The sequence below is a fragment of the Amborella trichopoda genome, chromosome 2 (assembly GCF_054954075.1).
Source record: "Amborella trichopoda isolate Santa Cruz 75 chromosome 2, AtrichopodaSantaCruz75HAP2 v2.0, whole genome shotgun sequence".
Lineage (NCBI taxonomy): Eukaryota > Viridiplantae > Streptophyta > Magnoliopsida > Amborellales > Amborellaceae > Amborella > Amborella trichopoda.
The window spans coordinates 12,152,965-12,169,894 of NC_142337.1; the positions used below are offsets into that span (position 1 = coordinate 12,152,965).

Below are 16,930 nucleotides of genomic sequence, written 5' to 3' on the forward strand. Positions count from 1 at the left end.
TGGTGCGGCAGATGGTTTGGCAAAAAAAAAGAGTTGTTTTGGATTTGTTAACTGTCTCATCTATAATATTTTGAGTTATGAGTTGTAATTCCCATTTAGTTAATAAAAAAAATAAGTATTCTTGTCAGAAAAAAAAAAAAAAAAAAAAAAAAGAGAGTGAGATAGAGGCCAATTTAAAATAAAAAAAAATAAGGATCAAAGATAATATCTATACACTTGGGGAAAAAAGAACTAGGGCTGGCAACAAGCTGGGCTTGGGCCGGCCCATCCCTGACACTAGCTCATAGGGCTAGCCCATGCTCAGCCCTCGCCCTGTCAAGGCGGGGTTGGGTCAATAGAAAGCAAGAAAAATAAAAGACAGAAACAAAGATAAAAAAGGACCGGGGCAAGCCGAATCAGACCATCCCAAAACTAGGCCCAGCCTAACCCGCCCTACCTTCGGGCCTTGATGGTCTAGCCTTGGCCCGATCCTCAAACCATATTTTAAGTTTTTAGAGCCAAGCCGACCGGGCCAGGCTGGACTAAGTCAAGCCGTTCCATTGCCCCCCCTAGAGAGCAAAAGTCAGCATGTGAATGAGAAGAGTGAGGGCAAGTTCATTTGATCTTTTGTGAGGGTGAGGGCCACAAATCGTTTGTAAGTGAAGATGATGTACTTTGTTGCAGGGGCGTAGGTGATGAAAAGAGACGTCACTACTCACTCTTTCGGCCTTCAATTCACATCTATCGTACGGAAAAACCCTAGCCTACCCAACTGCCCTAAACCACCCTCACCAAATTTACCTTTACTACGAAGCTAGTTATACCCAAATTTACCTCTTTTAGTACAAAAATTCTAATGAAGATACAAATTTTGGTTCAAAGTAATGTCAGGGTTTTAAAATCTCGCAATGTGCACGGGCAACTAACAATTTAAAATGGAAATCGGTTGAGACCATACCTATTTAAGGGAAGTATATGAACCATTATTATCCTCATCTAGAACATCTACTTTCATATTTTTTTCTCTTTTTCGAGATGCTTCAATATAAAGAAAATGATTTCAAGTTCTAAAAATAACATATCGTAATAAGTTATCTAGAGCGTCTATTGCAAGATTTACAAGTAAGAAGGCCTAAGCATGGAACCTAAACCAATTCAATGGTAAAAAATATGAGAGAATTCATGCAATTGGCATAAAAGTTTTAGTTGTATATTTTTGCTTATTTTCATCCAAGTATACAACTATTTCACATTTAATTTCTGCAATTGTAATCTCATACAAGGTTTTATAGAGCCAACTTTAAACAATCAAGTAAGGAGCACTTCCAAACCTTCTGGAAAATGCAATTCTGTTGTTGAAAACCCTTATAGTGACTACAAAATCTACTTCTAACCCCTAAATTATAACATTTAAAGCTTCAAAATAGTGTAAATTGAGTAGACCTAGAGACAAAAAAAAAACCTTGAAAATTTCAATGCCCCAAATAATGTGTTATAAGCGTGTTATTTTTAGGGCTTTATTCTATTTTTTTTTTCTACGTTGCGAGGTTGAGGTGATCAATTACTTGGAACATTTCACATCATGTTTTGAGACCCGCCTTAGTTTTATAATTTTTTTTATTTATAATCTTGATGTTGGGCATGATTAATTAAAGGGGTTTTCATTGTCAAAACAATCTTTTAAGTGCGTGTTTCAAGCTCATGATACTCTTAATAGCATAAAATTAGAGTAATGATCCTATGAGACCCTTTCACACCCATGTGTAGGCCCCCAAAGGATCACCAATAAATTTGGCACAGATCTCTAGAAATATAAAGTCCCACACCCATGTGATAACTTTTTTAGATATCTGAACTAAATTTAATGGTGATTGTTTGGAGTCCTATACACATGGGTGTGGGAGGGTCTCATAAATTCATTACTCTAAAATTAAATGTAATATAGAATCGATTTGGTGTATAAAGTTTTATTATTATATTACTATTATTATTATTATGTGGTACTCATACATATGAGTACTCCATTAATATACTCAACTCTTTTTAATACTCATATATCCTTGTTTTGTAATACAATTTTTTTTAATAAGGGCACATTTCGTATATGGAGGGGTAAGATAAATATTTTTATAAAAAAATAGTGACATTCAAAGTGGATGATGACACCTGCCGCTATATGTAATAAATGTTATTGTTTCTATCAAGAATTTCAATATTATCCATGTGTAATTAATTAATACCCCTAGGAAAAAATGTTACACATGATGGAGTAAGGGTATTGAATATAAAAAAATGTTGAGTACATTAAGTAAATATAGGGGTGACAATGGACCTGGACCCGACTCGGGACCTACCAAGTATACCCGAGACAGGTCCGGGTATGAGTCTAACATTTGGACCCGTGGGTCGGGTTGGGTTTAGGTCCAGGGTCCAAAACTTGGACCCGGATGCTATTCACATTTGGGTCCAGGTCCGGTTGGACCTAACCCATACCCGTAAACTGTTGGAGATAAAATACTTTAAGCCGTAATCGTTTGGGTGTGTAATGGATTGTATATAATAAAAAGTAGTAGTCATCTTTAGCTATTAAATGACAATTTATACGGCTTGAAATCTAATGACGGGTGATTGTGACCCCGTTGCCAAGGGTATATGATGGTAAAAAAGGGGACAAAAACAAAATTGAAGATTCATTGTGAGTGGAAATGAATTTGACTAGACCCAGGACCCGATAGGATAGACTTGAGACCCGATGGGTCCAACTTTTAGACCCTACGGATAAGGTCGGATTCCAAAACCTAGACCCGAATACTATTCCAATCTAAGTTTATGTCCGATCAGAATTCGACCCGTTACCTCCCTAAATAAATACTTATATATATATGGGTACCCTAACATAACCCTATTGCTATTTTAAAATTCGCTAGCAGAACAATATTATGTTCCAAAGTGGCCGGAATACAACAATCTCTTAAGCAATGCCAACCAAAGGGTAACATGTTTAATTTTAAATAAGGATAAATTAAGGCTTGGAAATAAAAAAGAACAAGCAATAAAATAAAAGAATTCCATGTTGCACATGGGATCATTCCTTTTCACATAATAACTTAATTCAATTTTATCATCTTGCTCCCATTGACGAACACAAAGCATCAATTGGTCCCATTTATATTTTCCAAATATTTTTAATCCACATAGAAAAATGAAAAATTAAAGCATTGCTGCTCCCATTAATATTTTCCAAATACTTTTTAATGTAAATATAAACAATAAAAAATGACGAAGAGAAGTTGAACAATTATGGCGGTTCACATTCTGACCCCGCCGATCAATAAATTATGTTGATACCCTTGTTATTCAACCAATTAACTGGAATATACCTATAATTCTCATATACCGAAACTGTCCTCCATGCATTGAGAAAATTTCAAGACTACCGCTTACACCATAATTACAAAACTACCCTTCCTCTTCTAGAATGACACCTATGTCCTACCGTCCACATTTCCTCTTGAGAAAATTTCAACACTACCTCTGACAATAATTACAAAACTACCCTTGCGCTTCTAGAATGACACCTATGTCCTACCATCCATATTTCCTTTTATGTCCCATACGAAATAGTATTTCTTAAATGCCCGTCAGCTTAGCTTGGAGCGGTTTCTTAAAATCCGGATCGAGAGGCGGTTCGTTCACCCTGTGAGATTGTTGGATTGGTGATTTGGATCAACTTTGAATTTATTCAAATCAATAATTTAAAAAATAGAATAAAAATTAAAATAAGCATTTTTAGGATGGGGATTTAAAAGAGGGAAAAAATTATACAAGAGTGATACTCTAAACAATCAAATTAAGGCGCACATCAAAATTTCACTAAAAAAGATTGTTTTGATATTGAAAAATCCTAAGATCATCTCGACCACAAGATGTATGGACAAAAAATATATTTTGAGTATTGAAAATATTGTATTATAGGATGTATTATTTAGACCATCAATTTTTAAGATTTTTAAATGTTAATGGATCAACTCGATTTATAATTTAAAAAACTAAATTTTCTAACCATCACAAAGATTTCAAACACTGAAATAACATATTTCGGCACCATTTAAAAGTGAGTCTTACCTCAATTGTTTTGGGCCTCCACCTTTTTGCAAACCACACCCTTAAAGAGATGGAAAAAACATTAGAGAAGCTTTGGAGAAAAGGAAAAAAACAAAATATAAGGATGGATGGTAAGGGGAAACTATCGTGGTTCAATCTTGGCTAAGCCTTATCTAAAGTTCCAGATAGATGCTTCGAGGAGTTTTAAAATGCTCAAGAGCGTTCATAAATAGATAATGGGAGTTTGTCTTGCGCTTTTTACTTATTTAAAGCTGAGACCTTAGACAATCAAATTAAAGTGCATCTCAAAAATTCACTAAAATAGGTTGTTTTAATGCTAAAAATTCGTCAAATTGATCATCTTGATTTCAAGATGTATTGACATGAGAAAGAGTGGATTTCAAACATTAAAAATAGAATATCTTGAAATGCATTTTCTGGACCGTCAATTTTTTAACTATTTATAAATCTGCTTAATCTACACTATTTTTGAAATTTTAAATTTTATAATTGAAAGTAAAAATAAATGTTCCGACCATTACAAATATTTCAATTACTGAAACAACATTTTTTGACACTATTTAAAAGTGCGTTTTACTTTGATCGTTTAGAGCCTCAGCTTTACACAAACCTCACTATTAAGCATATTTCAAATGCTCAAAGGGTATTTGGGTCACTATTTCGGCAGGGTTTGTCAGAGAGTTATTTCCGATATTTTTCTGGCTTGTGGGGGTGATAGTAAATTCTCTTTCTATAAATACCACAGCAGCAGGTCGGGTGCGTCCTCCGACCCATCTTCCGATTCCTGAGGGGAAAAAGAGGACGAAGAAAGAAGGCGGAGCCGCATTTATCTTTCTTGGCTTAAAGTATAACCCCTGAAATTAGCCCTCATTCCCTCCGAACTGTAAGAGATTTTCCAGATCTGGAGGCTTTTGCTGTAAATTAGGGCCTATTTTGAGGTTTTCACTCCCTTCTCTCAGGTTAGTCCAAGCGGCATTTAGTCCATTTCTAGAGAGAGAAAGTGTGTCTGTTTTAGGGTTTAGAGATGGGTTTTTTTTCCTTTAGATCAATGGAGTGTGAGTGAGAGATACAGTGCCTTCTCATTTGGCCGTCTAGAGAGAGAGAGAGACAGCATTTGTTCTGTTGTGTTTGTTACTGGTGTAGAGCATTTTGTTTTTCACCTATTTTTGTTATGTTTTCCCAAGAAATGTAGTTTTCTTTTGACAACCTAATTCAGTTGGTTCTGTTAAGAAATGAAGAATGTGGTTTTCTTAATATCATTCTATTTCTTTCCGTTCCCCTTCGTATTTTTGTTCTTCGTTTCTTCTGTTATGGTTTTTGGTTCTGATCATTGTGTTTTTATTTGTTGAATATATGCAGGCTTTATTTTTAGGGATTGTGTACAAAGAGACCATTTATCTTTTGTACATGTACAAAAGATAAATGGTCTCTTTAAAATCCAATATCTTTTTTTATTTTAGTCTATAAATAACGTCGTTTTAGTTGCAAAATCTTTTTTTTTTTCAATTGTAATTTCCTTATACTTTGGGGTTATTGTCTGTTTCTCTGGTTTCCATTTTTTTGCTAATAATGGTTAATTTGCTTTTCCAACCGATATCTAATTTTAATCAAATTAACATTTTCATTTTAAGTGGGTCTTTTTTCTTGGCCATGGTATTCATCGTTATTTTTGTAAATCTTATATGCTAGCAATTGCATATTGTTTTTTCTTCAGAATTTTCTTTACCTTCCATTTTCTTTTTCACATATTTGAGAATTTCTTTTGTATAGTTTTTCCAGGGTATAATTAATTAGTGTCAGACTTCATGAATGCTTTTTAGAAGGTGAAGTTCAAAGCTTATTTATTATCTTTTGAATCCTCATGTTCATTTTCAGTTCCTGCTATGAGAACATTGGTTGACTTTTTTAATTATTGCAATTACGGTGGGTGCATGAAAATGTGTTTATAATCAGTGGAAAATTGGGAAATTATATTGTCTAAAGCTTGATTTGTCATTAAATAAGGTGCCCTTTCCTATTTCTTCTGCATTTTCTCTTTTTCTTTGTATCCTATTTTTCTATAAGCTTCCCTTATTTCACAGTGTGCTTCCTTGGTTTATTTTGATTGCTTTTCTTGATATATTTTGATTTTTGGCATACCACGCCACTGATTTTCTCTTTAATTTTTCTGTGGTTTTCTATTTTCTGATTCTCAAACTAGGTCCCATGCTTTTCAGTTCCTTTCTCATACCATTTTCTCATCCAGAATCTTACTCAACTTGTGCATATATTTTTGTGGATTTAAGTGATTTTTATTTTTTCAAAGAAACTGGGTTTGATTTCTTCTGCTATATCCATCTCTTGTTGCATTCCATGAGGCATTGCTCTGAAATATTTGCAGATAAGTTCTTTCCGGAATGGTTACCCGAGCTCGAACATAAGTATTGTTTTGTGAGAGGACACAACTTATTTTTTTCAGTATGCAACATGTGTATAATGTGCTTTTATGTCTTCAATACCAATGAAGAAATAAGAATATTCTTGCTTTCCCCTATTTCATTTTTTTTAATCTGTTTCTGTGTTTCTGGATAGTGCTTCTATCTATTTTTTTCCGCTTGCTGCATACTTCATTACTTGAATCACATTTTTAATTTCTGAGTGCATAATTCTCTTTATGAGTGTGTGTGGGGGCTTGTGTGTGTGCTTGTGGGTAAGTGTATGTTTTTGTGTGCATTATTGTTATGACAGAGCAGTAAGTTTCAATGTTGTTTTTGTACACTAATGAGATCGGTTGCCTCTTCTTTGCGTTTAGGTGTTGTTGTTCTAGGAAAATGGCGAGCCAGTACTCATTTTGGCAACTGGGAGAGGAGCTTCGAGGCCAGTCTAAGGCGACAGAGGAGCATCAATGGATGATGGTCGCATCTAAACTTGCTGAGCAGTTGAGGTCCAAAGCCCCACGAATCAACAACATTGACCCCACCAAAGCCCCTGCAGAGCCAAGAGTCAAGGAGAAATCCAATTCTCAGGATGATAACAAATTTGAGACCTTCAACTTTGACCTGATGAATTTGGATTTGAAAATGAATGACGCCACTACCAAAATCCCATACCGAAATGGAGGCTACAATGTGATCAATTCTTATCAGAAAAGCAACATGACCAACATCAACAATGTCAATGTTGCTGTCAATAATATTAGCAATTTTAACAGCACTATTTCAACTGGTAAATTAAACATGAATATTAGCCACAATGTGAACAACAATAGCCATAACAACAACAATAACAGCAACAATTGTGTCATTAGTGGTAATGGCAATAGCAACAATAGTGCTGTTGATAAGCGATTTAAAACTCTTCCTTCTACCGAGATGCTACCACGAGATGCAACTCTGGGGGGCTACATATTTGTGTGCAACAATGACACCATGCAGGAGGATCTGAAGAAGCAGCTATTTGGTAAAATTTCTTGCTCATATTCCATGATATTGTTTCTTGGTTGAGTCTTTCAGTCAGTGGTGAACTTGGTTTATTGGTTCCCTACTTAAGAGGAAAACATGGTTCATCTTTAGAAGGTCTTTTTTCTATCTAAACACAAGTTTTGCATGCAAATACAGGTTGTGTGCTTTCAGAGTTCATATGGATGGTCTAGATTTAAGAAAATGTTTGAGCTTGAGTTTTGGTCCTTTATATATTATCCTTAACTTGGTTTTCTTGGTTGGATTTCGTGGCATCTTTTTTAATTTGATATGCTGTATTTTTTTATTTTGATGGTTAGATTATTATGGTGCTTGATAATGGAGGTCTTGGTTGAGATTTCACAGTATTATGCTGTGCCCGTATTCCGTGTTACTGTTCCTTGGTTGAGTTTTTCCAGTTATGATGAACTGGGTTTATTCGTTCCTGACTTAGAGGAGGGCATGGTTCATCTTTAGAAGGCCTTTTTCTATCTAGACACAAGTTTTACATGTAGGCACAAGTTGTGTGCTTCCAGAGTTTATATGGATGGTCTAGATTTAAGAAAATGTTTGAGCTTGAGTTTTGGTTCCCCCCTCCTTTTTTTGAATTTCACTTCATCCTTTACTTGGTTTTCTTGGTTCGATTTATTCGCATCTTTTTTTATTTTGATATGATGTAATATTTTATTTGTATTGTTAGATTAAGATGATGCTTGATAATGGCTGTCTTGGTTGAATTTTCATAGTTTTATGCTGCATTGGGTTTTGGTATCTTGCTGATTAATGAGAAGAAACGGAGTTCATGATGCCCCATTTCATGCATGCAAAAGTAATCTGGGTTTACATTTTATTAGGATGGCCCCGATTGAATATGATGCTTTTGCCATTTCGAATACTGGCTCATCAGTTTGAAAGAGTCTTTTCCTGATAATTTGTTATTGGAAAGTGGGCTTATTAACTACAAATTTGGTTGCCTTTAAGAATGTCTTCCCTTTGATATAAAATGGATTTCCTTGCATCTTAAACCATTTTGTAGCTGAATTGCAGGCTAATTCATAAGCTTGCAAGCTTTTCTAGACCGTAGAAGCCAGAGAGACAAGGGGAGCTTGTCCAAAAGCATGAGTTGGTGCAAAATTTGAATAATAAGTGCTGCCTGCCGGGGCAGGAGCACGACTGGAGGTGAATCTGGCTTCTAAGGTCTAGACTTAGTGAGCCACCTTTAGCTTTTGAAAGATTTATTTGTTGACTTTCTAGCGAGTTTTCATATTTTTGGAATTGGAAGAGATTTATGTTATATTATGTGAAAAGAATGTCATTCAATTTATAGTTTTAACTTTGTAAATTGCTTGAACGTTGAATAGTTGATTCCTGTGTATAAGTAAATTTAGGTGATTCTTCTTTGATTTAGCTGTTCATTGAATTGGCAGGTTTTTTTTTTTTTGTGGAAAGTGTTAACTATTGTATTGAGTAAAGAAGAATCGGCGGCCCGCAAGGAGAGTGCTTGAATCCAAAAACCCCTTAAGGGGCCCAAAAAATCAATACAACCCTTATAGACAGCCTAAAAATAACTAGAACAGAATATACAAGAGACGGGACTTGAGAACTCAAATAATGCCCAATATGCTGTTACAAGTTTGCATTTCCAGACTCCAGATTTTTCTTTTGCAAATGTTTATTTTCAATCAGGTTCCTTTCTTGAACATTTGCTCACTGGTGACTTGTTAATTGGTTGATAATCCTTGTGTGTGTGCGTGCAAGTGTGTAAATGTGATGTCTGCCTTTCTGGTTCTCTGCTTGCCTGTTTATGCCTTACTTTTTGGATCAATCATGTTTGCTTATGATCTTCAACCTTTCAGGCTTGCCCCAAAGGTATAGGGATTCTGTGCGGGCAATCACACCAGGATTGCCACTCTTCCTCTATAACTATACCACTCATCAGCTACATGGGATTTTTGAGGTGGATGCATAAATGGCTGAAGTGCTTTGTTATTTTTGTTGATTTATGTTCTTTGATTTTGTATTTTTCTTTTGGCTAACCTGATTAGTGGGTTTTGTTCTGTTGCTTCAGGCTACAAGTTTCGGGGGGTCGAACATTGACCCAACAGCTTGGGAAGACAAAAAATGCAAAGGCGAATCAAGGTTTCCTGCCCAGGTAAAGTTTTAAAAAAAAAAAAAAAAAAAAAAAAAATTCAAAAGTAAGCAGTTTAAAGCCTTATCAAGTTGGTGATTTTCATTGAATCTTTTATGTATTGTGCTGAAAAATAAACAGGTTAGGATTCGTGTTCGAAAGCTTTGCAAAGCTTTGGACGAGGATGCTTTTAGGCCAGTTCTGCATCATTATGATGGCCCCAAGTTCCGTCTTGAGCTTTCCATACCAGAGGTAACAAGATTCTTACCCATATACGGTGAGATTTTGCAAATGCGTGTAATATATACGCAAGCAAATTGCACATTCCATGTTAGTTGTAGCTGTTACTCACCTGGCTGTTACGAGTGCGTGCACAAATTTGCATGTGCAACCATTATGCATGTATTCTTGCTCTTATGCATGTAGGCTTTAGAGAGTGTACCCTATAATCCATTGGACTGGGAAAACCATCATCCATGGGGTTATCGACAGACCCTTCAAAAAGCACTGTAATGGAGCGAGTGCGGCCCACCAGAACAAGCCATGACTCTGATGATGGCTCCAGATCTCTTCATAACCACCCCACTTCATTGGATGATGGAATCCACAGAAATGTGCATGCATCCACCATGTGTTGTGCATGAATCTTAAGCTTGAATTTGAACATGCTTGCATACATGTTATCAATTTACGATTGAATGTGATCTTGCACAGAAATGAACTCTAACCTCATTCTCTCTCTCTCTTATATCATTGTTTTACAGACATTGGCCTTGCTAGATCTTTGTGAACAAAATGGTGTGTGATATATGAAATACCAGATTTGAGCTTGAGCATCCTAGAAAAAGGAAAAATCAAATAAAGAAGAAAAAGAAGAAAGGGCAAGAAGGAAATAGATGTGGTTTCGGCTAATGAAGCGTAAGCTTGTGGTCTATGGAAGGCAAGCCTGAGACACATAAAGCTGTGTTTCAGGTTTGCCGAATAATCCTCATCACAAAAGAAGGATATTTAGGAAAAAGCATGATGGTGTGTTTCTAGTGTAGAAGTCGGTGGTGTTCCCAAATGTGATTATTATGTATTGTAATGGATAGGCCCTTGTGGAAAAGTCCCCATGTGGGTGTGTTGTGTTTGTATTACTGCAAAAAGTTATGGGATTATTCTGGTGTGATATGTGCCACACTTTGTATTTCTATCTATCATTTTTTGCTGGTCTATCTCATAGTAAAGCTCCCGCTTCTCTTCCTTCAAAGTGGATTCGATGTCTTTTCTCGGAAGAGAAATGTGTTGCATCCGGGTGTGCTTTCGGCCACCACAGTGAAACTAGCAACCCTCTGTCTCTCGGGTTTGCTTTCCCTTCCCTTCCCTGTAATAGTTCCACCAAACGATCACCATCTCTCTCTCTCTCTACAGGCTGGTGACTTGGAAGATCTGTGCTACCCCATGTGTGACAGCCTTTCCATGATATGTTATGTTTTTGTGAACAATGAACACATTTCAATTCTGTGAAAATGTTGCTATCGGCGATATGTGATCATGAGCGAATGGCATTCTCTATCGTGAGTGAGTGGCATCTCTTTCATACTCTTGCTTTCTCTCTCTCTCTCTCACTTTCTGTTTCTTTCTCAAAGACACAAATTACATGACTTGCACATTGACGAATTTTTAATGGTAGATTGTCTTATGCCGGTGGGCCTGCATGCATAAAGCCTCTACCATCCAATGTCTGCTGTCCTGGATGATGGAAGTTTTATGTGAGCATGCGGGCTTGCCCGCATAACATAAAGACCGTGTCCTTTTTCAAATGTCGTCATGTAGAGTGTAGTGATAGCGGCCTGCCGTCCTAGGATTTCTACATGGAGTTGTTGCTGGGTGTAATATATGTGGGGCTGCGGCTTTACTTGAAATGGATGATCCAAAAAAGTCTGGAATATGCAGTTGGATGTTTGGAAATTTATTTCTTCCTTGATTATGAAATTAGAAGCTTAGAAAATGCAGTTAATTTTTTAGGATATGTGAATACTTGCTTGAAATAGATGATCCAAAAAAGTGTTAGGTTTCTTTTGGTAGATTTGTGAAAACTTGAAACGAACAAGGGTGCAGTTGGCATACAGATACAGATGCATCCTCCGTAGCTATAGAGGTAAGGTGCACTTTCAAATTTTATCATGGTATATAATTTTGATGTAAAATGATGTTAGGATTATCTCAAATTTTATTTTTATATTTAATTATAAAATTTTAAATTTAAAAAATGGTTAAAATCAAGTAGAGCTGTAAACATATGAAAATCTTGAAAATGGACGGTGTAGATAATATGTTCTAAAATATATTATTTTTGACACTTAAAATCTTTTTATTTTTCATGGTCATGCATCTTGATGTGGAGATGATCAATCAAAGGGTTTTTCAACATTAAAACTACTTTTTTCGATGGATTTTTGAGGTGCATCCGTAGTTCTACAGTATTAAGGTTGTATCCTTATATAAACTTTTTTCAACGAGCAACACAAAAAGAATTCTTTAGAATGGGTACGGTTTGTATAGAGCTTAGGCTCTAAACAATCAAATTAGAGCCTACCTCAAATAGTGTCAAGAAATGTGGTTCCAATATTGGAAATTTTTCAATATTGGAAATCTTTGTGATAGCTTTAAAATATATTTTCATCTTTATTTATAAAGTTTAAAGGCTAAAAAATAGTGTTGATGGACTGATCTAATAAAACTTGAAAATAATACCTTACAAAATACATCATTTCAAAAACATGAAATCCAGTTTTTTTCATGCCCTGTATCTGGATGGTGAGATGATCAATTTGAGCATCAAAACAACCTTTTCTAGTGAAATTTTGAAGTAAGCTCTAATTTGATTGTTTAGAGCTTCGCTTTATATAAACTTCAAACTTTTCCCCTGTATAAACTTTTACCCTTTAGAATATGGGTGTTTTTAAGGCTGGACATCTATTTTTCACTTGAAATTATATGATTGTCAAGGTTGAGCGATTGATTTGTAAGTTTTTCAATGCTAGAAAGGCCATTTGCAGTGGGTGCAGTTTTAATAGGCTGTGGAACTTTACTCGTTGCTTGCTTCTTTGGAGTTCTTCCTACGTTGAGAATGCATACTTTTTTAACGTTACCGTACCGAGAACAGTGTTGGAAAGAAAGAACGACTTGGGCCAAGTACTCAGCCCACCACAGGGTCGAGTACTCATCTCGAGTCCAACTAACTTGGCCCGAGTTGGGCTGAGTACTATAGCAGCAAAAAAGTATTAAAAAAATAAAAAATCTAAAAAATAGAAAAATATTTTTGAAGTAATCAAAGGAGAAAGGAAAATGCAAGAATAAGTATTTATCATTGAAACACTTTTCAAAAACATTAAAAACATATTACAAATAAATTTCATTTTTTATAAAAGTTTTTAAAATTTTTTTGAAAGATTCTCGAGTTGGACAACCTAATTTTGGGATACTTGGGCTCGCCAAGCCCAAGCTTTACATGAGCGGACTCGGCCGAGCAGTCGAATATTGACCGAGAATGATGTAATGTCGATGCATAGTTTTGAGTTGATTCCAATAAGTAACTACTTGGTTCCTTGGCACTTTTTTGCCACACCATTTTCACCAAGATGATTATCTTCAGAGTTGTAAATGTTTTGACAATGATGTATATTGATGATGCATTTAAGCATATGGCTAGATGGATCCAATGAGCAACTACTTGGTTTGTCACCATTTTTTCTTCACACCATCAACATCAGCTGCACGTTTTTTAGAGTTGTAAATGGATGCAAGTTGTTCAGTTTTTGACTGGTGAGATCTACGCATTTAGTATCTAAGACTTTATTATCAAAGCGTTAAAATAATGCCTAGGCCTTTTGGACAAAATCCATAAAGTAAAGCCTCACCTTAAAACTCACTGATGCAGTTCCGGCATCGGAAAACTGTCAAATTGATTATCTTAACTTCCACTATTGTGGTTGTGAAAAAAATAGGATTGTAATATATTATCTACGCCTTCTAGTTTCAAGCGTTCACTGTACCATTTTTTGAACTACCAATTTTATAGTTGCTGTGGAAATAGATGTTAGAGTCATCATTCTCTCTCCTCGATATGTTTTGTGAGGTTTTAGAGTGAAGTTTTATTTATTTATTTACTTTTTAAAGGCTTAGGCCATATAAAAATGGTATCCTTTTTTTTTCAATAAGTTGACCTTTGGTTTTGAGAGCAAATATACTTTGGGAATAGGGCTGAAGTCATGGTGGTAGTACCGTCGGAGCTCTAATTAAAAGTATTGACCTCTATTCTCACAAACGGAATAAAAAATTGATAATTTCAAAAACAAGTAGGGACTCGTCATCTCCATTGACTTACCCAAAAAAAAAAAAGCAAATATACTTTCCCTCCCATGGGAGCATGATATGCGCACCGTTTTTTTTTCTGATGTTCTCTTCCAAAACAAAAAGCAAACAAAACTTTATTCCAAACCCTTTTAAGATTGAAAACCAGTCTCCAAACCTTTGAGTAGAGGCTGGTTTATTATGGGAAAAAAGTAAATGCAAAAGAAGATAAAGAATTCACAAAGATTGGCTTGCCTAAAATTGGGATACAAAACTGAATTTGCATATATATATATATATATATATATATATATATATATATATATATATATATATATAATTGAGAGAGACTATTCTGCAATGCCTTCTCATGAAGAAATGCATATTGGGTTAGTCTTTTACATACGTGACTGGTGTGTGTTAGGACCCTGTTTGGGCTATTATTCTCTTTTAAGTGGGAGACACGCTCTCTCTCTTTTTCACTGTTGTGTTGCAAATTAAGTCTTCAAATACTAATGTCTTAATTCCTCCTTCCCTAGGACGTGTGAAATTTCTTCCCACTCTATGAAAGTAGATTGGGGCTATGTAGTTTACCAAAAGTTATTAGAAAGTAATGTCTTAATTCCTCCTTCCCTAAAACCTGTGAAATTTCTCATTTTATGAAAGTATATTGGGGCTATGTAGTTTACCAAAAGTTATTAGAAAGGGAATAGTTATAACTCGAGAAAGCCTATAACAAAGTGGAGTAGGATATTTTACGAAAAATCATGGGCCAGATTCGGAGCACGGAAGAAACTTTGAATAGGTGCCTCTAAAGTGCACCCTTTTCGATTTTGTTTAATCGCAGAGAAAGAAGCCTCTTCAGCGCACCAAGATCACATCTAATCTAATACCCCTTTAGTAATGCTGAAGATTCACATGTGAGAAACTTATGGCCTTTTCTGAAGTGCCTAGAAGTAACAGGGTTAAGGGGTCGTTTGGATCCTAAGGTAAACAAAACATAGTTTTGTATAACCATGTTATCCCACAAAAAAATACGTTTGACAACTTTTGGGAGACACAATCTTGTTTTCTGTAACAAAAAAAGAGGGCTATACAAAACCAAGAAAAAAAATTGAGTTATCCAAAACGTTGTTTTGTGTAAGTATGAAAGAAGGAATACAACTTGTGACAATACTATTTGACACACGAGACCTTCCCACTTTATTAACTACAGTTAATTATGCCAAAACATATACAAATTGGAGAGAGAAACCACCTCAAATTTTAAATTTTAGCGAAAGAGTATCTTAAAATTTTAAAAAGAGAAACTATATCATATTTTAGAGAGTGGAACTGCTAATTTTTTTTTGAGAGAGAAACTCTCATATTTCAAGTTTTAGAGAGAGAAACTATATCAAATTTCAAGTTTTAGAGAGAGAAAGTAACTTAACATTTTTTAGAGAAACCATATCACATTTTAGAGAGAGAAATTACTTAAAAAAATTTAGAGAGAGAATCCTTCTCAAAAATTTTAGAGAGAGAAGTTATATCAAATTATAAATTTTAGATGCACAAAGTATCTTAAAATGTTAGAGAGAAATATATCAAATTCTAGATATAGAAACTACCTGAATTTTTTAGAGAGAAATTATTTCTAGAATTTTAGAAAGCAGAACCATATCAAATTTGAATTTTTACAGAGAGAAAGTATCTTAAAACTTTAGAGAGCAACTATCAAATTTTAGAGAGAGAAATTACTTGAAACTTTTTAGAGGGAGAAAATATCTCAAAATTTTTAGAGAAAGAAGTTATATCAAATTTCAAGTTTTACAGAGAGAAACTACATAATAATTTAGAGAGAAACAACCTGAAACTTTTTAGAGAGAGAACCATCTCAAATATTTTAGAGAGAAGAATTATATCAAATTTCAAGTTTTAAAGAGAAAGTATCGTAAAACTTTAGAGAGTGAAACTATATCAAATTTTAGATAGAGAAATTACTTAAAAAAAATTTAAAGAGAGAAATTTTCTCAAATTTTAAGTTTTACATAGAGAAAGTATTTTAAAGTTTAGTGAGAGAAACTATATCAAATTTTAGAAATGAAACTACCCGAAAGTTTTTTGAGATTCAAAATATTTGGAGAGAAACTTTATCAAATTTAAAGTTTAAGACAATTTTCTCTCTAAAAATGTTGAGATAGTTTCTCTCTCTAAAAATTGGTATAGTTTCTCTCTCTAAAATTTTGGCATAAATTGTTATAGTGGGAAATTTTGTATGTATTGTTGCATACCAAATATGTGTAACGTAATGAAAATATTTTGCAAGAAAATATTTTATATCAACCAGAGTTATGCAAATAGATGACCCAAACGTGGATTTTGCATAACCTAGGTATTATCTACGAGCTATCCAAACAGTAATTTCTCAAAAACCAGGTTTTAACATAACCATCCAAAACATGGTTTTGTTTACCCTAGGATCCAAACGAGTTAACCCAAGGAAAACTAAATCGATAGGATTAGATGTGAAGATCATGCATGATGATCAAACAATTCAAATATTAGCTAGAATCCTTGGGTGTGGAGTACCCAAGTAAATATATTGGACTAGAATCCTTGGGTGTGGAGTACCCAAGTAAATATCTTGGACTCCGGCTTAACTTAAGGCATCCCCCCAAGAGCATTTAGGGATAAAAGTAATTCAAAAAAGTTTTGAATAAGAACCTCTCCTCCTATGGACAACCTTTTAATTTTTGTTTTAAGTATACACCAACATTCCCAGTATTTTTGTTTTAACTATACACCAATATTTTTGTTTTAAGTATACACCGATATTCTTTGTAGGACTTCCCATGGTGAAGTGTTTATGTTGCAAGTGCTCTTGGTTCTACAAAGACTGTTGGTGTATACTAAAACAAAAATATCACTAATAAATTCAAAGCAC

At 34.7% G+C, this 16,930-nt stretch overlaps 1 protein-coding gene across 1 annotated transcript; it reads left to right on the forward strand.

Moving 5' to 3' along the window:
• Nucleotides 1-4,958: 4,958 nt before the first annotated feature.
• Nucleotides 4,959-10,881, forward strand: LOC18448030 (DCD (Development and Cell Death) domain protein). The gene is made up of 6 exons (XM_006858108.4): nucleotides 4,959-5,063; nucleotides 6,896-7,542; nucleotides 9,398-9,498; nucleotides 9,610-9,693; nucleotides 9,811-9,921; nucleotides 10,434-10,881. The coding sequence occupies exons 2-6, from the start codon at nucleotides 6,915-6,917 to the stop codon at nucleotides 10,473-10,475; spliced, it is 966 nt and encodes a 321-aa protein (XP_006858170.1). The 5' UTR covers nucleotides 4,959-5,063; nucleotides 6,896-6,914; the 3' UTR covers nucleotides 10,476-10,881.
• The last annotated feature ends 6,049 nt before the right edge of the window (nucleotides 10,882-16,930 follow it).